At 34.6% G+C, this 25,641-nt stretch overlaps 1 protein-coding gene and 1 non-coding gene across 9 annotated transcripts in view; both read right to left on the bottom strand.

Moving 5' to 3' along the window:
• Window positions 1-8,954: 8,954 nt before the first annotated feature.
• ZNF518A (zinc finger protein 518A) overlaps window positions 8,955-25,641 on the bottom strand; it is a 28,459-nt gene continuing 11,772 nt past the window's right edge. For 7 of the 8 annotated variants that reach the window (XM_034663046.1, XM_011222009.3, XM_034663041.1 and 4 more), the window contains 4 exons: window positions 19,134-19,284; window positions 16,378-16,427; window positions 15,706-15,829; window positions 8,955-15,561 (listed from right to left, as the gene is read on the bottom strand). In XM_034663046.1, coding sequence (XP_034518937.1) covers window positions 10,963-15,438 — 4,476 coding nt within the window. In that variant the 5' untranslated portion in view covers window positions 15,439-15,561; window positions 15,706-15,829; window positions 16,378-16,427; window positions 19,134-19,284 and the 3' untranslated portion in view covers window positions 8,955-10,962. The remainder of the gene's footprint in view (window positions 15,562-15,705; window positions 15,830-16,377; window positions 16,428-19,133; window positions 19,285-25,641) is intronic. The other variant, XM_034663044.1, reaches the window with a different exon arrangement.
• Window positions 17,289-17,396, bottom strand: LOC117802882. Its single transcript, XR_004626394.1, has one exon. It is a non-coding gene; the product is annotated as a U6 spliceosomal RNA (small nuclear RNA).

Here is a 25,641-nt window from a genome sequence, read left to right as displayed (position 1 = left end):
TAGGTGTAAAGTCTTTTTAGTCATGTAAGAAAATAACACTCTATTTTCAAAATACGAAAATAATACTCTTGGATTTAAAACAAAGCTGCTGGAAATTTGGGCCACCACAATGGTCACTGGTACACTAACATAATGTCTACTGCCAATGCTTGACAATCATGTCTTGGTTGAAATTGTAATGTGTAGAAAATAAAATATAGACAATGTACAATACTTGTAAGTGCAGATTAAGGGGGATGTCTATTTTGTGAGTGGGAAACTGCAACTAAGCCATGGGAGATGTATATACCCAGCCATGGGAGATGTATATAGATATGAACTTTCTAGAAGTTTTTGTCCACGATTATGTTGTTAGCTTTGGTTATTAAAAATAACTATACCCTCTTTGATCTGCATGTCTATTAAATGGGCCCTAAGCTTGATATGAGGTTCAAAGGGGGATGAGAGCAAAACTAGGGAAACACCCCACAAAACAAGAGCAGAAAAGCAGACGTTGATGGACATCGATGAACAGAATGAAAGAGATACCATTATGAACAGTCATATCCAATGTCTTAGATCATCCCAGAAATGTAACATACTTCGTCATATCAAAGCTTTTCATTCTACTGTGTACTTTAAACAGGAACTTAAATGATAAAGCAGTTAATTAAGATAAATCTAATAATTGAGAAATAACTTGATCACTGAATAAGATAACGAAATCTGAAAAGATTTTGAAAGGCTAGAAGGCAATATTTCAGAGTAACACAGAGACCCACTTGTAAAGATAATTGTATTTCTACCCTCTAGAACTGAGAGACAATGAATTTCCGGGTTGTTGGGGTCTTTTTTTTAAGTCATTCAATGTATAATACTTTGTTAGGGCAGCCCTAGGAAACTAGTACAATCTATATACATTTTTGACAGTGAAATCAAATATAAATGGGTTTTGGAAATTTTGTTTGAAAGGGTTCTTTTTTCCTTTTAAAACTACATGACTCAGTGGGTTTTACTATATTGAGAGTTGTGCCACCATTACCACAATCTGTTTAGAACATTCTCACCTCAAAAAGAAATTTCATACCCATAAGCAGACACTATTCTCCATCAATCCCCATCATGGTTAACTTCTAATCTATTGTGTCTTTATAAACTTGCATACTTTTGACATTTCATGTGAATGGAATCATACAATATGTGGTCTTATGTGACAGCTTTCATGTAGTGCATTTTCAAGGTTCATCCACATTATAGCATGTACCAATACTCCATTTCTCTTTATCTCTAATAATATGTAATACAGATACACCACATTTTTTTCATTCATTGATGGACATTTGAGTTGTTTCCACTTTTTGGCTATTATGGATAATACTGCTCTAAACACTTATGTACAAATTTTTAGGTGAATATGTTTTCTTTTTTTGGGTATATATCTAGAAATGGAATTGCTGTGTCATATGGTAACTATGTTTAACAGTTTCAGGAATGCCCAACTATTTGCCAAAGCACCACTTTACATTCTGACCAATTTATGAGAGTTTAAGTTTTGCCCCATACTTACCAGCACTTGTTATTGTCTGTCTTTTTTATTATATCCATTTTAAAGGGTGTGAATTGCTATCTCATTGTGGTTTTGATTTGCATTTCCCTAATAACTAATGATTTTAAGCATATTCTCATGTGATTATTAGTTATTTGTATATCTTCTTTGAGGAAGTATCTATTCAAATCCTTTGACCATTTTCTAATGTAATGGTCTTATTATTATTGAATTATAATCATTTTAATATATTTTGGGTACAATTCCCATATTAGATATATGACTTGAAAATACTTCTTCCCTTCTGTGGGTTGTCTTTTCACTTTCTTGTGTTCTTTGAAACCCAATTTTTTCATTTTAATGAATTCTAATTTTCAAAAAAAACCTACTTTTTCTTTGATTTCTGTGCTCTTCGTGTCTTAAGAAACTGTTTTCTAACCCGATCATAGAGATTTACACCTACATTTCTTTTATAGTTTTATCTCTAACATATAGATCTTTGATCCATTTTGAATTAACTTGTATGTACAATGTGAGGTAGCATACAAATACATTCTTTTGCACATGGATATCCAGTTGTCCCAGCAATATTTGTTAAAAGACTATTCTTTCCATATTGAAATGGCTTGGCATTCTTGTCAATTGACCATAAATGTATGGGTTTATTTCTGGACTCTCAATGCTATTCCATTGATCTACATGTCTATTATGTCAATACTCAAACGTCTTGATTACAGTAGCTGTGTACAACTTTTCTATTCAAAATTGTTTTAGCTATTGGTTATTCTGAATCCCCTGCATTTCCATATTAATTTTTACAATCAGTTTGTCAATTTTTTCAAAGGCAGCTGGAATTCTGGGAGGTATTGTGTTGAAATTGTGGTCAATTTGGGAAGTCTTTGAATCTTAAGTCTTCTGATCCATGAACATGGGATGTCTCTACATTTATTTAGTTCTTAATTTTTTTTCAACAATGATTTGTAGTTTCAGTGTAAAAGTCTTGCATTTCTTTTGTCAAATTTATTTTTAGTCCTTTAGATGACACTGTAAATGGGATCTTTTTTTTTCTCTCAATTTAGGATTGTTCATTGCTAAAATCTAAAATCAAGTAGAACTGGTTTTTCTACTGATATTGTATTCTGCACCCTTACTGATCTCATGTATTGATTATAAAAAACTTTTAGAGGATTCCTTAGGATTTTCCATATACATGATCATGTCATTTAAAATTAGATATTTTTAATTCTTCCTTTCCTATCTGGATGTTTTTTCTTTTATTTACCTAATTGCCCCCACTAGAATGACTAGTATAATGTTTAATGGAAAAGCAGTGAGAGTGGATATCTTTCTTGTTCCTGATCTTAAGGGGAAGGTTTTTCAGCCTTTCACCTTTAAATTTAATGTTAGCAGTAGCCCTGAAGGTAAAAGTCCCATTCCTGGCAATAGAACAGAATAGACCTCAGTCACAAAGAATTGTAATAATTTGACTAGTCTGGTGGCTTCCCGGAAGACTGGCTTTTGTCTGACTGAAGTTTGCCTGGAGCTAAAGCTGCTACCAAGGGGCAATGTTGAAACATTAACAAGCAAATGTTTTGGTTACTGCTGCCTGAGGTAACATAATATTTGAGGCAAGCAACAGACTGACCAAACCTAGGGAGGACAGGCTGGGGAATGAATGATGTCCATAAGGGCTTTGTAAAGTTACAACATATTCCTGGGAATCTAAAACACCACATGCACAGTCAGGGCAGTGTGCGCACTAAGGAAAGCCCTGAGAAGGCCCCAAGCTGTCATCTCTGACTGACCTGGAGGATCTGCCAAAGTAGAAAGTGGAGGCTGAAGCACAGTTGTAAACTGCCTGGCTGAGTATTGGAGGTGCGCCACAAAAACACACAGTCCCTGGCAAATACTGGGAAATTTTTTCATTCTGGGTGTTTAAGGAAATGTCTGTCCAAGATACTTTCATGGCCACATGTGACAAAGAATACAGACTCTACAAATTAAGTTCAGAAAAGTTACTAGACAAACAACTACAACAAGCAGCAACAACAAACCCTGGGATGCAAGAGGGGATGGAGAAGATGATTTTCAGAGTTACCACATTATAACATTTCTTTAAATGTTCTGTTTTCAACAAAAAATTACAAGGCATGCAAAGAAAGAGAAAAGTATGGCTCATACACAGGGGGGAAAGCAATCAATGGAAATCCTGAGAAAGACCAGGCATTGGATTTTCTAAGCAAAGACTTTAATGAAACCATGGTTAAAGAATGAAAGGAAAGTATGTCTCAACCAAATAAAGAATATAAATAGATATAAGTAGTGAAAGAACATTTAATTCTAGATCTTTCAATTATAGAGTTGAAAAGTATAATAACAGAAATGAAAATTTCACTTGAAGGGCTCAGCAACAGATTTGAGCAAGCAGAAGAGAGAATTTATAAACTTAAAGATAGATCAATTGACACTGTCCAGTTTGAGAAACAGAAAAAAAAAAAAAGAAGAAAAATGAACAGAGCTTAAGAGAATACAGCCAACAAGCATAACAGCATATACATAATGTGAGTCTCAGGGGGAGAGAAGAAAAAGAAAGCATTAAAAATAATATTTGAAGAAAACTTCTTAATTCTGATGAAAAATATTAACCTACAAATACATGAAACTCCAGGAACTCCACATTCTCAAAGATATGTACACCCAGACATATTATAATCAAACTATTAAAAAAAAAAAAAAGGAAGAATCTTGAAAGCAGCAAGAGAGAAGTGACTCATCACATACAAGGGATCCTCAATAAAATTAACAGCTGACTTCTCTGCCGAAACCAGGGAGGCCAGAAGCAGTGAGGACATAGTCAAGGTGCTGAATGGAAAAAACTGCCAACCAATTTTATAGTCAGCAAAACTACCCTTCAAAAAGGAAGAAAAAAAATTAAGACGTTCCCAGATAAACATTTCTAGCAGACCTGTCCTACAAAGAAATGCCAAAGGAAGCCCTTTAGGCTGAAAGGACACTAGATGGTAACTCAAACCCCCACAAAGACAGAACTGATAATGATAATTTTATAAAAGACAGTAAATGTATTTTTTATTTATAACTTTTTTCCCAACTTAAAAAGTCAAATGCATAAAGCAATTGATGGGCACCTACCTTATAATTTGTGATAATAACAGCATGAGGGGAGGAATGAAGTTGTGTAGAGCAAAGTTTTTATTATTGAAATTATTGAACTAGATGAAATAGATCACCTCAATCTCTTCTAATAAAAATTGTTTTAAATTTTCTATTAGTTTTTCATTTGTAACTTTGGTGTCATATCTAAGAAAACTGCATAAAAAAAGGTCACAATACTTCCATGAGTTATAGTTTTGCTTACATTTTGATTCATGATCCATTTTGAGGTAACTTTTGTGCATGTAGTGTGAGGAGGACTTTTCTTCACGTTTTTTTTCCATCTGTGCTTCAGATTTGGTAATCTCTCTCCATCTATCTTCAGGTTTCCTGATTCTTCTGCCAGTTCAAATGTACTGTTGAGCCTCCCTAGCAAAAGTTCCACTTTGGTTATTGAAATTTTCAACTCTGGAATTTTCATTCAGTTCTTTTATTTCCTATCTTTTTATTTTCATTTGATGTGTCACTGTCAGCATACTTTCCTCTAATTCTTTAAACTTGGTTTCCTTTAGGTCTTTGAACATATTTACAATTGCTGCATAACACTTGTCCTATATCTGGTATCCCTCAGAGGAAGTTTCTATTGCCTGCTTTTGCCCACGTCACACTTTTCTGTTTCCTTGAACATTTCATAATTTTGTGTTGAAAACAGGACATTTTAGGTAACATATTGTAGGATTTCTCCATGGTGGCTCTCCTGTCCACTCTGGGCTTATTTTTATTTAGAGACTTGTCTGGACTAATTCATGAAGTCTGTGTCTCTGATGTTACTGCTCAACTTGTTTCTCCCTCATTTTTATCTTTAAGCCTGACTTCCTAGGGGTTGCTTCTGAGTCAGCATCATTTAATGACTAGCTACTAATTAACAAGAGGTTGTCTTTAAGCCCCCTGAATTACGGATATTTACACCCTTCACCACTGTGTGGGGCTTGGCATTTTTCACTATTTAGGGAGTTTCCAAGTTTTGCCCTACATTCTGTCAGGGACTTGTAACTCAGACATTTCCCCTCTCACTGCTCCTATGTGGCTATAGCCTTGAACCTACGCACATTATTTATGATCACAAGGGATGTCTGTAGTTTTACCCTCTCTCTTGGTCTCTCCCCCTGATCTTGTCTTTAAGCTTTCTGGCTGGTATCTATTGGTATCACCAGCAGCTGTTAGCCTCTATTTATTGGTAGCTAATTGTCCTATAGTTTTCAACAATATTCAGGGGTACAAACTGCTCCAGTCTGTGCTAGGTAAAGTTAGGTCCCTGGTAATGGCAAGTGTGCTGTCAAGTCTTTGAAGCTCACTCAAACCTTCCCCTGAACAACCCCTTTGCCTTTGTGCTATGGAGCATGTTGGGGGGGTGTGCAGAGGAGTATGGGAAACCAGCTTTGTTGAATGTCTCCCAGATCCTCCCTGCAGAGCAGCTGTGTTAGGGGTTAGAGGAAAATCTTCTATCACCTCCCAGTATGGATCTTCTATAGCCCAAAATCAGGGAGGATGGAATCTGCTAATGTTCACCAGCTGCAGAACGTACACAGAATAGCTCTTCTGTCCCCAGAAAGCTGGGACAGATGTAAGCTGCCATTTGGACACCAAGCCCACCAGAGCAGGTCTCTTGCAACACGGTTTTGAGGGAAAGGGGACTTCCACTGTCAGAGTAGCTGTCCTGCCCTGATTCTCTTATACTGCAGGATTTGGGAGGCATACAATGGGTGCCACTAATCAGCAGCCACCTTCCACTTGATGTAAGCCTTCTGCGGAACACCTGTGTGGGAAAAGGGATCTACCAAATAGAGATATATTTAATCTTACACCCAAACTGTGTATCTCCCAGTTAGGTTTTGTGGTGTTTCCTTTGGCAGCTTCACATAACTTTTAAATTTATTATTTTGTGGCTCTTACTATAAATGGGTTTTCTTTTATTGTTTGCCAACTGATTACTATTAAGTGTTCAGGAAAGCTAATTTTCACTGTACTCTGGATTTTCAAAATTTTGAAATCAAGTTATTTGCAAATAGTATTTTGATCTCTATCCAAGTTTTCCATTTTGTTTTCCTATCTTTTTACATTAGTAATAACTTACGAAGTAATTGATGACAGCAGCAGGAACCTTAACTGAAAGCAGCAATTTCAGTCACAACCCTGAACATTACCTTCACTTTTGGTTAAAGGACTCTAAAGTATTAAGGAAGAATTCTTCTAACATATTAAAAATGACATTACTAGGAATGAGTATTTTTTTGGTAAGTACATTCTTAACATTGACTAAAATCACTATTTTTGAAATTGATTTACCTAACATTAACATTCTTTCTACACTATTTACTCAAACATTTACATTATCACAATAATGGTATGTACTTTTTAAAGAAAGAAGATTTTTAAATTTGGGGCACTTATTAACAGAAGCTCAAAAGACAGAACTAAAAAATAATAATAATAATTCAAAGAAGACTTTGTCAAACACCTCTTCCAAGATATTGACTACTTCTCAATTATCCAATTACGAGCATACTTAAATCAATGAACACCAAAATCAACCAAACTGATTCTATTTTAACTCTGCATTATAGGAAAATTTTTCTGCTACTGCTACATTCTCAACTAGCAACAAATAATGTCCTGAAAATTCCACCAGCAAGTTTCACTAGATAATATCCTCAATGGAGTCAAGGCACTTGGCTGAAAACAAGAATCCTCACAAATTGCTATGCAATTAAAATGGGACATATCCCAAGTTAAATATACCAGATGTCAATGGTGGGAGAAAAAAAAAAATCAGTAAATTAGCTGTATGGAATTAATATTGTCTTCACCTCACCTCCATTCTCCCCCATCCCAAGAACTTTTGTTACTTTTCTTAACAGCTATTTCAAATCACTTAAAGAACTAGTATCTATTTCTCATCTAAACTGGACAGAAATTCCCACAGTACCTGTTTCACTTTTAATCCCTCCATAAGATGCATTACCCTTTGCACACAAAAGACCCATCTATTTTACCCACTAATCCTTTTCATCACACATTCTTTTCACTTCTAAATACATCTACACTGGCAACTTACATGCATATTTTAGTTTTCATACTTTGTTTTATACAGCTGGTATACATCACAAAAAAGATTATATCAAACTTGTTTTTAATTTAAAAAATCCCATTCTAAGAGCAGACCTTTGAGAGAACTAAGCCAAGGGTTAGTAAACAATATGGTGGGCCAAATTCAGCCCAATGGCTCATTTCTTTAAATGAAGTTTTATTAAAACATAGGCATACTCATTGATTAATGTACTGTCTAGGTCTGCTTCTGCGTTATGGTAGAATTAAGAAGTTACGACAGAGACTAAATGGCCTAGAAAGCCTAAGTTATTTACTAACTTAACTTACCCTTTACTGATAAACTTTGCTGATCCCTTAACAAAATCACAATTTTTCATTAAAATATACATATATATTACACTTCAATCTACTGAGTGCTTAGTAAGATAGAAAGGTACACTTTTAAAAAATTAAACTTTTTTTTAATTGAAAGCCAAATAGAGAGGCCCATTTCCAAAGGAGGTGGACAAATAGGAAAAAAATGAACCACATTCCTAAGAAGTTGGATTGCAAAAATAAAACTCTTCCAGTTGTAGTAACAACCTCAAACTACTGAATATTCATATTTTAAAGAACCACTTTAGTTCAGTTTCAGCCAGAAGAAAAAAAAGGATGGAGGGTTTTGGTTCTGAATTTTTCACTCTGGCAATGAAGAGGCTCCAAGTAGGTTTGCCTTCTTTAGAATAACCTAACAAATCAGAAAAGGAACTAATCAGAGTACCTGGGGCATGAATCTTTTTAAAATGGCTTTTAAAACTTTAAGGCAAAAAGTATGTATCATAACATTAAATATATTTTTACTGGTATAGCTATTCTGAAATCTATTTTTATAACGCTGCAAACATTGGCAAGATTGTTGCTTCTCTCTTCTCTATTCACGGAAGGCAAGGAATTATAATAAATCTACCCATAACAGCAGAGCCCCTCAATTTTAATGCTCTGAAGAGCATTAGCCTGTCTCTGACTTTCCTTATCAGCATAACTACAATAACTTCATGATAAGTGTTACCCTTCTCAAACAAAATTTCAAAATTTTACCTATGATTTTGGGGGTAAAAACCCACACTTTATTTTACATAGTTCCCTAGCATTTAAAGAAAAAACGTCTTTGAAATATAAATATTTCCCATTAGAATAAAATTCCCATTTGATTTTAGTACAGTAAAAAAAATTATTGTGTAAACACAAACTTAAGATAAATTTAATTGAAGAAAATGTTCATTACAGAAATTAACATTGCTTACCATTCTTTAAACACCATATACATTATTAATATATACTGTATATTTCCAAACAACTCCATTCTTAGGCTCAATTTAAGAAACACAATTTTAACAGGTTTTATACAAAAAATACTTCACTAGGAAAGTAGACAAACTGCACAAAAAAAGTACATGTATAATGTGCATAGCAAGATAGCTTGAAGCATCTATGTATGGCTTTCTTTAAAATAAAACTTTTGGGGGAATGGGCCCATTTGGGACCTACTGTTACAGTTGACATATGTAAACTGTTTCACATCTTTTAGGCACTTGCTAACAATAGTGTTCAATCCCTGAAAAATGAATTTACCCCAAAAAAAAAAAAATTCTACATCTAAAATAAAAACCAAGAAAATAACATGGGTAAAGTCTTACATATTCCTTTTAAATTAAACAACCAGTTTTATTAGTGCATGCACAGAACTAAATTGAAAGAAAATAAACCTTTTATGTCAAAAATCTTCTGTGCAAAATTTACATAACTGAAAGGTACAAAAATATGTACAGGTTTAAATTCTTTCTTATATACAGAAAAGAAGCCCTGAAGTTTTCAATCAATGAAAATGTTTAACACTTGTAGTAACAATATAACAAAAATTATACAGTAATTTGTAATACAACAACTCCATTATCCAATAATCCAACAAAATTTGATCCAAACTTACACGGTGGAGTTTCAGTCGATGATTCTGGTGTCATGAAAATATCCATTTTAAAACTCTACCTGCTGGGTATATCCCCTAGGAATCTATCCTGAAGTTTCATGCCCTGCCACTGAGTCCACTATTAATGCTTCTTCATTTTCAACTGCCAACACTCAGTAAAACAATCTGCTTTGGGTTGTCAGTGAGACTGAAAAGGTGCTTACAAAAATGGTTTGTCCCAGTGTGTACATGTTCAGACACCTAACAGTAATTAAACAGCAAAAATCTGATTTGCTTTGCTAATCTTGCTTCAAAAAATTGGTCCTGTAGAGTGATTCTTAATTTTCAAGAAAACCCATTCCCTTGGAAGTGCTTGTGTTCCAATTTTTAAATGGATGGAAACCAAGATAAAAACTGGCCATTTGGTTTATGGGGGACAAACAATTTAAATCAAATAAGCATAGTTCTGTGCAAGAGAATCACTGGAGATTATCACCAAATTCAGAAAAATGAGTTCAAGTTCTTTAATCAGACTTTAAACTGGACCAAGAGAGTTTAATTCTTCTTTTGAGGCCTCCCATCTATTGCAATGCTTGACAAAGCCATTTAGAAAAAGAAAATCACCTGGGGAAGGTATTCCAATTCCTGATATGGGACACAGCATAAGAGAAAAAAGATTTGCTTGTGAAAAACTCTTTTCAAGCATCATGAGGTGTAACTGTAGTTAAATGTACTCTCAGAGGAGCCTAATACCCTTCAAAAGAACTATATTTAGCAGATGTAAAGTTAAGTTCTTTACTCAAGCTCTTAGTGTATCTTCACAAATGAGGAGAAACTCCTCCAGCTCCTTGGTGAAAGAGCTCCCCGTCCTCAAAGGAGCTACAACTTATCAGATTCGTAAGGCTGGTGGAAGAAGAGAGGGAATGGAGCTGGCAGCCGTTACCCTCTACCAAGAGTCACTATATTACTAAATTGGGAAAACTGTTTTATCGAAATGTTCTTTAGCCCTAACTTCCCAAGGAGACATTTTTAAAAATTAAATCAAGGTACATCTGTGCTGCAATTAGTTTCTTGCAAAACTTGTGTGTGCAGTGATAGCATTTTCAAATATCACACATAAAGCTTTTTTAGTCTCCCATGGAAATATAGCCAATTTTCAGATGCTCAATTTTAGGTACTATATTGAAGTAGAAAATGTCTGCCTTAAGGTAATTCACACCATGTTTTCTTCTAAGATAATTTTACTTTTCTTTTCCTTGGTAACTACAGTAAATTATTCTAACATATTCCAATCACGAGTGGCTTCCATTAAATGTCTCTGCCCATGACCAGCCCAAGCATCCTGATTGTCAAATACTCTACCACAAAACCAACAGTTAAATTTAGCTTTCAGAACATTTTCAGAGGTAGTTTTCACAATCTGATAATTGTTTTTGCTTGTCTTTTTGAGGGTTAATTTTAGCACAAATCTTTCTTTCACAGAACTAACAGGTTTCAATGTTTTATGCCTTTTGGAAAACTCTTCATAAATTGTTTTTGAGGCGTTATCACAAACTGGCTTCAGTAAAGCACTGATAGTTCTTTTTGACAATGAAACCTTAAGCACACGTCCATTAAATTTAGCAATAGTTTTCATTACACTTACTACTTCTGGTGCATCTGCATCAGGATGATTCAAAACTACAACTGGCTGGTTTCTCCTAGGACATTTCACAAGCTGTTTGGAACTAAAGGGGAAAAGCCGCAAAGTTCTGACTGAATCTTTGGAAAGCCTTGGTGTGCTAAATCCAAAGGATTCACAGGCATCTTCAGGTTTAGACTTTTCTTTACACTTTCTATGTAATGTTGCTTTTTTTCTTGGAGGTTCTTCGTAACTATCCCTACACTTTCGTTTACAGTTTCTGTTTCTAGATACAAAGGCAGTTTCAGAATCTTTACTTCTTACATTAGTTTTTATTCTTGAAAATTTTTTTTTCGAAGTCTTTTTTCTATTGAAGTTTTTCTCAATTGTACAATTTGTTTTACACCTTAATACCCTGGTGTCTGAACGGTCAGTGAAACACACTGGTTCCTTGGAAGGTTCTGGGCATGCTGCAGTAGAAGTTATCACAATTTCATTTGCTGGCATCATATCATCTAGTAAGAAGGGTAAGGCATCTCTAGAAGATTCTGGCTCTCTCTGCTCTCCTCCTGTAGTCTGGTTAGATGGTGCCTTGTCTTTCTGCAATGAGGATGCAGAGGTGCTTACAGACAGATTGTTAGCAGCAGTCACATTTAAAACAGGGTTAAAAATTTTCAGCAATATTTTTTGGGGTGTTCCTTCAGGTTTCTTTGGCTGTATGTTTTGATAATATGTACTATTTTGGACTATTTTAGGCTTAAGCAGCTCAGTCTTATTTGGCATCACACACTTTAAAAAAACAGCTTGTTTGCCATCAGGCAAGAGGGTATAAAGAGGTGGTTTTGGAAAAATCTCATTCTGCTGTTTTACTGAGTCCAAGATATTCAACTTAGTGCCCTGATGTTCAGACACTGTATTAGGAATAGGAACAGCTTTCACTGAAGAATTTGCTGATGTTTTGATAATATAAGGGCCTTTTAATGGTAAAGTGTTTTCTGAACTACTTTTCATGCTCAAACAACTGCCAATGCTGGAACAAAGTGCAGGTGTCAAACAATTACTGTTTGGTTCTACCTTTAAAAAAGGTGTTCTGCAAGGCTCCTTAGCTGTAGTTCCACAAGCTTGAGCACTCTCAGTTTTGACAGTGGAAACACCTTCGAGTTTCCCATTATTAAATGTTAAAATCATCCCAGGTTTCTTGTTTAAAAGAAGAGAAGCAGGTACACCTTGCGTATTAACCAATGGAAGTGGTCTTCCTGAAACAACATGCAATCCAGGCTTGTTAGCAATATGCAATGGTACAAAAAAGCCTTTTGGAGTCTGAACAAATATAGCCTTTTTTGGTTCTGAATTCAGAAGTGGACTCTGCCTATATAAAGAACCTAAATTTTGTGTAGTGGCTCGTAGTTTATCTTTTACGAGCTGCTGTGTTATTATTGCATCTGACTGAGTCTTAAGTAATGTGCCAATACCTGAAATTCTAGGTGTCTTTTCTGAATCTCTCACATCCTGTGATATTGACAGATTTTGTTTTTCTTTTCCAGTACATTTTAAATTCAGATCATTTGTAGGCACATTAATCCCTGTACTTCCACATGGAATTGGGAAGATGCCTTGTACTTTGAAGTCTTTTGGAGATTCAACTATTTTGCCTTCTCCCTCAAGCTTCTGAAATGACTGGTCACAATGAAGTGGCAAGCCTTTATCTGGAGTGTTACTATTACTAGAGTCTTGTTTTACCTCAGATTTTGTTTTTAATCCATCCTGAAGTAACTGGTTTACTTCAGGTGGCAAAAATTCTGATGCTTGTTGACTCCGGAGAGAGAAAACAGATGTGATTCTAGGCATCATAGGTGACTCAACATTAGAAATGCCATCCCACTTAGATTTTTCAGTCATGCTCTCTAAATTTTGATTTTCATTAGTGTATAGGTTCTGTCCATCAATGTTTTGTCCTTTTTCTAAAACACACTGTTCTTCAATTTCAGCTTGCATTTTTAAAGTTTCATCTTTAGTATTTAAAAGGCTAATAGATGCTAACATGCTATCTGGATTTGAGCTCTCCTTCCTCACCAGTGATAAAACTGATTCACTTATTGGATGTTGAACAACTGTCTTGCTTGATGAAGGTTCTTTTTGAGGGTTTTCACACATTCCTGTTCCTGAAAACCTACGACGTTTATTAGAATTATTTACTTTTGAGTAATTATGAAAGGGCAACGATCCTTGGTTGGAAGATTCAGCAGGTAACTCAGAGTTGACATAATTAATGCAATAGTTATGCATATCTCCACTGTTATATGCATTCTGTTTGGTAGTAGAGTTGACTTTATCTGGACTTTTAATGGCAGCACCTGATATCTCAGGGTGACTATGAGTAATATAACTTCCCCATAGGTCAATATTATCTTTTGTTTCAACTTTCGTGGTCAAATTCACTGATGCTGAAACCAATTCTGATGCTGACAAAGACACATTTTTTTCATCATCCATTGTTTGAAGCATATTACTCGTTTGAGATAGCAAAGCCATTTCTTTTTCTGACGTTACTTTCCCTGAAAGTATAGGAGATGAACATGAAAATGGAGTAGCTGCTTTCATGTAAACGGTGTCACTTAATTCCGCTGTTACTCCTGCTAAAAATCCAGCAGTGTCCAAAGCCTGGGGCCGCAAACTGGCAGTACTGTCCTTTGCAGCATCTGACTGTAAGCCTGGTGAATATAAACTCTGTTTATTGGTAGGTAACAATTTTATTACAATATGTTGTTTTCCATCCACCATCTTAAAGCCCATAAAATCAGCGCTGTAGTTAGCAGGAATTGTTATTCTATTATTTTTCACCATTAACACCGTAGGTCCTTGTACAGCAGTCTTCAAGAAACCTAGAGTAGAATTTGACCCCTCTTCAGCTCGATTACATTGCCCAGGGGACAGAAGACTTGGCTTTTCTGACTCTGACTCAGCACGTTTATCATTATTCTCACAGTCTGGTCTTTCATCCTTTTCTTCATTTAAATGCTCTTGAACAAGATGGCTCTGGTCTTCAGATTTAGCCTGTGTTTTGTTCACTTTTTTAAGCACTGGAGTGTTTTTTTCTATACTTCTGTCACTTCCATTGTTGATCTTCTTGCGTTTCCAGAATGTCTTCCTTGATGCATCTATTCTGTATCTTTTCAGAATCAGCTTAAGTCCTGCTGAAGTTTTTGCCATCCTCTTTTCATATTTGTCTTTTTCCAGTTTTTCTTTCGCATATAAGTGTTCCTTGTGCAAAGTTATAACATGTCTTACCAGGTGCTCTCTCCTAGGGGCACCATAGCTACAATATTGACAAGTGAAGGGAAATGTACCAGAATGAACATGAAGGTGCTTCTGAAGCTCTCCTTTGGTAAAACATACATGATGGCACTTACCACATTTATAATGTATTTCGTTATGTCTATGAATGTGCTGAACAAATGTGCCAACATCCTGTGTGGAGAATTTGCACTTTTCACATTGAAAACTACCATTTACACAATGTGTGGATGCAAAATGCTTTGTCAAGTCTAATAAAGTATATACACTCTCATTGTTACAAATGTCACATTTTACTAAAGTGCTTCTATGTGTCCATCTGTGTTGTTTAAATATCTGGAAGTCATTTGCTGAAAAACTGCACATTTCACAAGGATATGAAGGTAATTCACCATGGTGCCACATTTGAAAGTGTTTCTGCAAATCATTTGGACTGTATCGAGTGCTATCTCGGCATTTTAAACAGTTGAAATTGAGTATTTTTGCAGACATTTTTAAACCCTCTTCTTCAACTCTCTCAGACTTATGGAGCAACATACACTCCTCTACACAGCTTACAGTCTTTACACTGACAGATTTTCTTGCAGTCTGTGGTTGACGCTGAAATAATTTTCTGTATTTGTCAACTTCATGTTTCAAAAAGACTTCATTTGGAATATTTATCTTCGGCAAATCAATTTTCACATTTTTTAGTTCATAATGAAAACTACTTTCTGAAATTTTTGGCCTAGGTACTGATCTTGAAGTATCCACTATCTCATTTTTCACATCATAATCTTTTTTTAAAGTAGTTTGTTTTTCATCAAAAAATAACAGTTTCTGTTCAGATGGCATGATTTTACCAAAAAATCCCAACTTCTTTTTTCTCTAAACACTGAAGTTACTTGTAATTTAAACAGGAAACAATACTGTGCCGACACATCTTCAAAATACCAGATTTTTCCCACATTAACTCACCTAAAATCAAACAAAGAATTGAATTTTCATAAGCATCAGTAAATTTCATATTTTAAAGTTCATTTCGATACAAAATAGGAATGCTGATCAAACACATACATAAAAGATATAAAGGACCTGTTAAGTATTTTAAGAACAGCTTACCAAGAAGTAATAGCTTGAAGTAGAAATAACACTAATCTGGAAGTCAAGAAATACAAGTTTTACTTCCGGCTCTGCTCTCTGACACTGGGCAAGCTTCAACTTCTCTGAACCTCAGTTTTGTCATCTAAAGAAAACCACAATTGGATAAGCACCCTTAAGCTCTAAGATTTTTATATTAAGTTGATATTACAATATTTAAGCAGGATTTTAAAAATCTTAATGAAAGCCATAACAATTTAAGTTACAATTACACAAATGTCTCCAATTACACACATGAACTATTAACTTCCTCACCTCCTTAGCTGACCCTATGACTATTACCTTGTGAGACATTCAACAGGCTTCTCTCTAGATTTTCCATTTCCTTAGTGCTTCAGAGATAATTTATATTTAAAATAAGTTTCATTTATCTAACAACAACAACAACAGAAGACATTCTCTGGTCTTTCAAGTTATTACTAACTGATAAAAAAAAGAAAAGAGAAAGAAATGAAAAGGAATAGCACATTTTGCTGGGGTACTATTAAAGTCTACCTACTACCTTCTTGGTTCCCAACCATTTTGGCTATTTGGCTTTTTGTCCGTAGAACTCAAGCAGAAGGCAGCTAGGAAAGCTCCTGGCTTATGAGAATGCACCCATTACTATCTGCCTCCATTAATTCCAACACTTACTCATTTGTGTTACTCTAGACAAGTCTCAATCTCTGTCTTCGTTTCTTCATCTGTAAAGTGAAAAAAAAAAATTAGGACTTTCCTTACCTTTCACAGTGGTTATTGTAAAGATTAAATGAGAAAACATACGAACAGTATCCTGTAAAGTGCTATATCAATTGTAACTATTATTACTGTATGTGATCACCATGAAATGACCCATTATGAGTTAAAATGCAAAGGATTAAAAAATAGTAAAGTAATAAAATGTGAGTAATATATTGCTGAGATTGGAATCTGAGTACTGAAGGTTCAGTAAAATATCAAAAATGTGTATTAGAAAAATCATATTTTTTTACGTTTGTGATCTTAAATATGTATGTATGAATAACAGACAAAATTAGATAAGCTAAAGAAAATAAAGTATAAATCACATTGAGCTTCATCTGTAATGTCTAGTCAAAGGTCTCAGCTTTAAATTTCAATTAATCTAGGGGCACCTGGCTGGCTCAGTAGGTAGAACATGCGACTCCTGATCTTGGGTTTTGAGTTCTAGCCCCACGCTGGGCAAAGATTGCTCAAATAAATAAAAACTTTAAAAAAAAATAAATTTAATGAATCTAAGTAACCAGATATTTTACTGTGTCAGGAAGGGAATATAATTAAAAGCTAAATTACATATTAAGAGACTCTTTTTATATCTCTCACACTCGGTAATTTTGGTTGGGTCTAAAAAACACATTCTTTAATAGTCTTTAAATATATATACGCTAAACTGATAATGAATTCATTAGCAGGGTACCAGTTTACTAAATTTTTTTTTAGTAGTTAGAAATCACAATTTCATTATTCAGTGCCACACACTGTGCTCTGACTCGTATCATTTCCTCAGAGTTCATCTGCAAAAGGTGTTAGGACTCTCAGGAACTGCACAAAATATGGAATGCTTCACAAATCTGCATGTCATCCTTTGCACAGGGGCCATGCTAATCTTTTCTGTATTGTTCCAATTTTAGTATATGTGCTGCCGAAGCATGCACTGGTTTTACATAACTATGCCTAATTTAATAAAATATTAAAATTTTTACTTAAAATGTTTTACTATATTATTTAAAGCAAAATGCAAATACTTTTTCTTCAAAAGTAAGAAAAACTAAATAACTGGCTAGAATAAAGTTCAATGACACCTGGTGGACATTCCATACCAACTGAGAAGATTCCCTACAGAGTGTCACATTCTCAACAGTGACAATCATCATAATCACTGGTGGAAATTTCACCATACCAGAATCTGAGGGTGAGGTTCAAAGAGGTGAAACTTTTAAGCACACCTATTAACGGTTCTCCATTTGTCTGAATACCATATTGTGGTCATTCTGGATTATCCATACTCAAGCCTTTCTATTATACATATAATCAAGAAACTATATCATGGCTTTTATTACAAAAGGGAAATTGCTTCTTGCAGTAACATTACATGAGTTCAAAAATATGTGTAATGCTAAAAATAGATTGATAATATTTCTAAGTATCAATTCCATTTCAAAATACCTACACAATTTAAAATTTTTAAGATAACACATACCCCAGAGTCTGATGACCAGTGTAAAAATAGGATTTTAAATAACTCAATCAACTACACTTACTAATAAATGCCTACTATGAATGTGAGTCATTTTGCTGGGTGCTGTGGAAAAATTAAAAAACATGGTCCCTATCCTAGTGCAGATTACAATCTGAAGGAAGAGAGGCAGGACATTAATACACTGCTTTTTCAGAGTTGGCCACTCAGCAACCTCACCCTTCCAGGACGTGAAGAATAGAAAATAATTAAGTAGGATGCATGGCAGCTAAAACAGATGTTACAAAGTTCACCCATTAAAGTGTATGTCCTTTCAACACAGGCAAAACAGTGTTAATAAAATGGACCTTATTAAGAAATCACTTAGCTTTTACTTAACCTTGCTAACTGCTAAATAATTAATATTGAACATCAGTGTTTTTTTCATTTAATGAATAGCATATACAACACAGTATTAGGGAAGTTTGTGTATCTTAGGTAGTCTGGGGTTTGTTATTCACCCTCAAATTTTAAATCTGGAGAATCTATTTTGTCTTCAACCATGTTCAACCTGTAGTTTGTGCAAACAATCAATGATTGTAGCAAATTACACTAGGGTTGCCACCTATGCACAAAAAAATGTGTGTTGTGAATTTCTCAGATAACATAAAAAAAGGAAAAGAGAAATTTTACTCTAATTTTAACCTTCCAACCTACTAGCTAATGCTCTTTTCACTATAGTTCAATCTTTACCCCACCAACAAGGATTACTGATTTTAAATCTTCCATTTAAACTACTGCCCTCTCTCTACATATTATTACCTCATAAGACTTAACCAACATCTCCTCAAGCCTTGAAAGAATACTATTTGCATAAAGTATGCCTAGCCCTTTCAAGTAACCTGAAAAAGTGCCTGCATCAATGTGGCAACTTAAGCCATCTGATTTTCTTCTTCCAACTGCCCAATGAAACACAAACCAAAAAATAAAGTCCTACAAAATGACTAGAAACTAGAAAAACATTCCATACACGAACTGCAAGGTGTTTGGTAAGAAACGGTTTAGAGAGAGAAGAGTGAAAACAAATGCTAACCCACTGCCAAGTACCACTTTTAAAGAGGAATTTGACTAGGGGACATGCATTTAATAAGCATCTCTTATGCCCTAAGTAAGAAAGTAAAGGACATAAATCTGCCCACTTCCTCCCTGAACATACCTTGAGATTCTAGAAAGTGAGGACTTGAGAGGAAGATCATGTGGTACCCTCTGGGGAGATAGAAAGCTTGGGCTGAGGTATGGGAAGGAAGAGAATGAATCCAGAGTTTTGAGCTGGGTCCAGGGGCCGAGTTGGGACTTTTTAGCACCAGCTGTTGGAAAAGATATAAAGAGGAAATTATTTCTGAACAAAGATAAATCTTCCTATATCCATGCCTATCTTCTGTTTAACAGTTCTGTCCTTCATCCACATAAGTAAATTATCTCTAAGTTATCATGAAAAAATTACATTAACTTCCCCCCTTCAACTAAAAAACTGAAAAAATCTTGGTTCATTCTTTAAGAATTCATCTCAACTACCAATGCCATCAAAAATTAAGTAGGCAGAAACATCACTAGCTGCAGCACGTCAACAAAGAGAAAATAACCTGAACACTCAGAGAAACTTCTCCCCATTTCCCCATCCAGCAATGAAAAATAGTAACTATACAGAAGTTACTACTACTGGAAAAAGGAGAAAGCTTAGGGGGTAAAAATCGAGTAGTTATTGGCAATTTCAGTAAGACCTGAGATAATATGCTAAAAAAAAGAAAACTAAGAACATATCACCATGAAAGAGAGAACAAAGTAGATGGGAGAGAAATAATGATTTTGAAAACAAGAAAAAAATAATATTCGAGTTTGGGTTTTTCTCTTGAAGACGTGAATTTTCAAAATCAAAGGCTCCTCAAATGCCAGAAAAGATTATTAGTGAGAAGAGAATATAAGACTCAATGTTTACAACTTATCCTAGTCAAATTTTTGCGTTTAAAAAATAAAAATGAAATGCTACCAAAAAAAAAAGGTAGAAAGGGAGAATTACCTAAAAAAGTATTCGATTTTTCATCAGCAATGTCAACTTTAATCAGAAATCAATATTAATCATTTTACTCACAATTCTAAATGCTAGAAGACAATGGAATGATATTTACAGAGTTCTGAGGAAAACAGATTAACCAAAGAATTAATTCTATATAAAGGAAAAATCATACGTAAAGGAAAAACACAATTTTAGATGTACAAAGATTTAGAGACTATACTACATATGTACTCTTTCTGGAATAAAGTTTCAAGTAAATACTTTAACAAAATTAAATTTCAATCAGAAAAAAAGACTTAAAAAAGGAAATAATGTGTTGTTACAGAAGAAACATCTGTCAACAATAAAATTATGAAATAGAAATAAAAGTAAATGTTTTGTTAATACAGTTAGGAAAAGCAGGGGCGCCTGGGTGGCACAGCGGTTGGGCGTCTGCCTTCGGCTCAGGGCGTGATCCCGGCGTTGTGGGATCGAGCCCCACATCAGGCTCCTCCGCTATGAGCCTGCTTCTTCCTCTCCCCCTCCCCCTGCTTGTGTTCCCTCTCTCACTGGCTGTCTCTATCTCTGTCAAATAAATAAAATCTTTAAAAAAAAAAAAAATACAGTTAGGAAAAGCAGAAAAGACTGCAGAAGGAGAACACTTATAACACAACAAACATGTAAGAGGTCCTTAAAAAAAAGTAACAATAGGAAACAGGAGCTATGACAACAGTAACAAATTTCTGATGCTGGAAAGCAGATAAATTAGTAAATGACCCTGCAGACCCAAGAAAACTTAATCCCAGAGTGGGGAAAGCTAAGAACTAACCTATTTTACATTCTGAATCTTCAAAAGGCTTAGGAACTGGCAGTACCAAGTAACTATGAAGAAAGGAGGAGAAAGCTAAAACAAAAATTAATTTGGAGAAAGCTGCTTGAGCTCTGGTTAGATGCTAAGATTCCCTTCCCCACTCCATCCGCTAGGTCACTGCCATTTCCCCACCACAGCGGATGCCTGCAGGTTTATTCTCTGCAGAAGAAAACAGACTCTCACTATGGACTATGAGAAACAAACTGAAGACTTCAGAGGGGAGGGGGTGGGGGAAGGGGATAGACTGGTGATGGGTAGTAAGGAGGGCACGTATTGCATGGTGCACTGGGTGTTATACGCAACTAATGAAGCATCAAACTTTACATCGGAATCTGGGGATGTACTGTATGGTGATTAACATAATATAATAAAATAAAATTAAAAAAAATAAATAAAAAATAAAAAAAAAAGAAGAAAACAGACTCTCTTCAACAGGGGCTACCAGACACAGTTGAGAGTGGGTACCATACCAAAAGCAAGAGGATTAAATGACCATATATGGAGGAGACACAAAGCCCACCCCAGGCCCCTTATTCCCCCTTCTACACTGGCTCCTAGGCTAAAAGAGTGCTACTAAAAATATGGTCTGCTGACGGTCCATGAAACATTAGTCACCAGTCCACAACAAGTATGTATAGAAACTAAGAGTTAAGCATTTAAAAACTACTATAACAACTATACAGAGTTAAGTTTCTATCTGTTGAATCGAACAATAAAAATGTGGACTTGTATTTTGTATGCCTTCATTTTTAAAATTTCATTTTCTAGTAATAGAGGCACTATGATACCCTAATGATACAATCTTTATAAAGAACAGTTTGCTATATATATTTATTTCATTTACTATAACATAATTCATTTTATGTTATAATTACATATATAATTATATATATAATATAGTATATATTTTATGATACACAAAATATAAATCTATACATGACCAGGAAGAAAGTATATCATTTCTGATTTACTTCTAGAAATGAATTTTAAAGGTAATAATCAGGTTCACTGAAGCACTGCCTACAAAAATCACAAAATCAAAAATAACAAAATGTCCACCAATAAATAAATTATGGTATTTTCATTCAATGGAATATTATTCAATTTTTTAAAAATACTGTAAACCTACCTTTATTAATAGGAAGATATCCAAGATATAGTCAATGAAAAAAAGCAGAACAAACAGTAGACATATGAGGAGTTAATTTGTTCAAATACTGAGAGGTGTATAGAGAATAGATGGGATAAGCAAAACATATGGGCCCACACAAACTTCACAGTAAAAAGTCAAGAGTATACATATAAAAATGTTTATAGTGATTACTGGTTATCCTTAGGTTAGTGTTTCTTAAAATGTCCTTGGATCACTACAACCTCCACACTAGCAAACTTCCTTATCACAGCACAAGCAAACAGCTTACATTTGGATGTAATGAAAATGACCTCTGCCTCTAGACCACACTGTTACAAAACTTTATCAAAAAATGGCACGAAGCCATGAAAATTTTGAAATTCTCAAGCAAAGTAAGTGAATTCTGTGGTAAACCGAGTTTTTTCTGAACTTAAAATAGTAAAACTGATGCCAACACAAAGTTGAGAAATATTGACACTAAAGGCAGAAATCAAAACAAAATAGGTATCATTAAACATTGCACTCCTAGCATCAGTACACAGGTACCCAATCACACCCATGCAGAAAAGACTGTACAACAGCCATAAAGTTATTGGCAAACACTATACTCTGAGAATAAAAAATTATGCTGTGTTACTCATATACACTCATGCTATTGAGAGGTAATTTTTTTGCTTATTTAACAGTTAATCTGTGAGCCATGAGGTTACCTTAAAAAGTAAGTAAAGGAACTTGGCAGCCCCAGAGTAAGTTATGAATGCACTGTTGTTATACAAATACAAAGCTGTATTTTATATAGAAAACAAATGGTATTCAACTAATATGCTTCCTGATCTTAGTACATGGTTACAAGAAAAAAAAATTTTAAATAAGGTAAAAAGAAATTAAAACTTTAAAAAAAAAGATAAATAGGAAAACTGTAACACTGATCTCAATTTGACTATTATTTTTGTATAAAGGTATCCCCTGCTTTATGAAAGTTTGCTTTTCAAAAGTTCACATTATACCACTTCACTTACAAACCTACGTCAGTATGTTTTTTGCTAACCAAAAGAAATCCAAAGAGGGTTTCTGTTTTCATAAAAAAAAGTGAAGAACAAAATCAGTGTTCAGCCTTTGTTTTGCAGCGATCTGTTATAGAGGGAGCACACAGCCCAAGCAGTGAGAATGGCATCACCAAGCTCCTTCCCAGAAACTACAATTCAGTGTGTCAGCATCAAGAGGCCATAGCTTCAAACTGTGTCCGTGGGCATCTGTGCTTTATCTCAATTATTTTGTGCCTCCACCAGCAAGATGTGCCCCCTAAGATATCAGAAAAGCCTAAGACTAAGGTTATTTTTGGAGTCTGAGAACACTCAAAAATTTCCACATGAATTAGTGGTAACTGCTTCTTTGCTTTATACCACTTCAACTTATAAAAGGTTTCATAAGAATGCTCTATTTTCAGATAGTGGGGGAAACCTTTATACTACACAAAGAAACAAAGAGCAAGGATAATGGTGAACTATTTTTACAACAGTTAAGCATATTATTCTTTAAAGAAGTACCGGTTTTCATCTGACAAAATTTTATTCAGAATTTTCCTTTTTGATGCTATCTTTAATAGTTTTAATCCTGGCATTATGGAGAATACATAAAATGAATTGGAATAATTTCCACCACTTCATCTCCTCTGAAATAGCTCAATCATGAGAATTGCCTACTCCTTAAAATTACACAACTGTACCAAAAATACCACATAGGCCTGATACCTCTTTGGATTTTAGGCCTTACAAACCTTCGCAAGCTCTTCTATGGTTTCTGGGCTCTAAAGGGTTTCTACTGCTTGACTTATTTTCTGCAATTTACATTTTCCTTGAAAGTAACCCATTTCCTTCACATTGTCTAAGTATACTCCCATAAACCTCAATTTTAACAATCTATCCTACAGAGATAAAAGCACAACATATGTAATAGTATCACTTAAATGTCCATGAGTTGGAGAATTAAGTAAATTATGGAACAACTACCCACGTGAAAACATTATAAACAAAAAGGTTTATGTATTAGATTTCATTGTGAATTTTTTTTTCTTTTTTAAAAAAGGAAGTTACAGATGAAAGCATGTAATACATTTTTATATTAGGAGGAAAGATCCTCATTTTCATGTCAGGAGCAAGATACTACAGGGCTACGTTTGTATAAGCACAGACAAGTCTACAGTAAGATAAATCACCCAAACTACTAACAAAAAGTTAATTTTCCTAGGGAATGACAGCACAGCAGAGCAAAAAACAAACGTACCCAAACAGCATGGAGAGAATCATCAACCCTTCTAAGTACTCTCGAGTGAAACCAAGAGGACACTGTTACTACCACAAGTCTTTACTGAGGCTTGAGTCTATTCCTGCCCTTTAATTCTAGGAAATCTTACATCCTTAAAATAATTCCTCCTTTTCAGCTTACCCTGACTTATACTACTTTAAGCTAGTTCTATTACTTGTAACCAGACTCTTAAGACATTAAGCTGACAGATCAACGTCGACTGCATTTAATTCACAAAAAGGTAGGTTTTGTGATGATCCTTTAAAGAGGAGTAGACTTATACTTGCAAAAATGGAGCAAAGGCTATCTAGACCAGAAAAACAGAGTAACATTGGAAGAAAAGCATTTTTCTCCCACGGCACTGTGGGATCTAGATCACACAGAAAACGTATAATGGGGAGGTTAAGTGAGAACAGACTACAGAGGACAGATTTGAACTTGAAATGAAAGGTAACCAGGAGCCATGGTGAGTTCATGAGCAGAGAGAAGTTATAAAAGCAGTATTTTAGAAATATTATTAGAATAGTACTAGAAAGCAAGATACATTAGAAACAGTAAAAATAGAAGTCAGAAAATTAGAGGACTAACTGACAATCCAAATAAAAAGTGAGGAAACAGAGAACTGGCAATGTTAGCATAGGTTAGGAATCACACAGAGAAATTTTAAAAAGATGATTCCCAAAGTAAAATGCCAAGGATAAGAAACACCTGAATAGAGGAGAGTAAATCAAAAAACACCATTCCTAGAATTTTGTTTGCTTTCTGCAACAAAGAGCAAAGACATTCTACAGTCTTTAGCTTTACTGAAATGATATAAAAAGAATCTACATGCTCTTTATAAACATTCCAGTTGCTTACGCATTAAAGAACTAAAAAACTCTGATTTTAGCTTCCCCTAATTTGTAACTCAGCATGTACCTCTGTAACCTAACTTATCACTCAGAAAGGCTAATATAATTAGTCATTATTTTGTATAACAATTTCATTCCTTGACTCATTGAATTTTTTTCTACAGAGATAACTGAATTCAAAACAGTATATGAATATATAACTAGAAATAAAACAAAAGAAGCATGCAGCAAGAAGAGCTTACTGAAAAAAACCCCAAGGTTCTGCCTAAAAGGGATCTAGAAGAAAATTACATAAAAACCTAAAACTTATTTTAAAAGCAGAACCTTATAATGCTTTCAAAATAATAATCTTTTCATGACTTAACAAATTCTGGGCTTACTTTTTTTGTAGCTGCTTTAGGTTTTTATTTTTTTTATTTTTTTATTTTTATTTTTTTTAAAGATTTTATTTATTTATTTGACAGAGATAGAGACAGCCAGCGAGAGAGGGAACACAAGCAGGGGGAGTGGGAG

The sequence above is a fragment of the Ailuropoda melanoleuca genome, chromosome 6 (assembly GCF_002007445.2).
Source record: "Ailuropoda melanoleuca isolate Jingjing chromosome 6, ASM200744v2, whole genome shotgun sequence".
NCBI lineage: Eukaryota > Metazoa > Chordata > Mammalia > Carnivora > Ursidae > Ailuropoda > Ailuropoda melanoleuca.
Note: the sequence above shows the minus strand (reverse complement) of the source record. Positions and strands in the feature narration are given on the sequence as shown.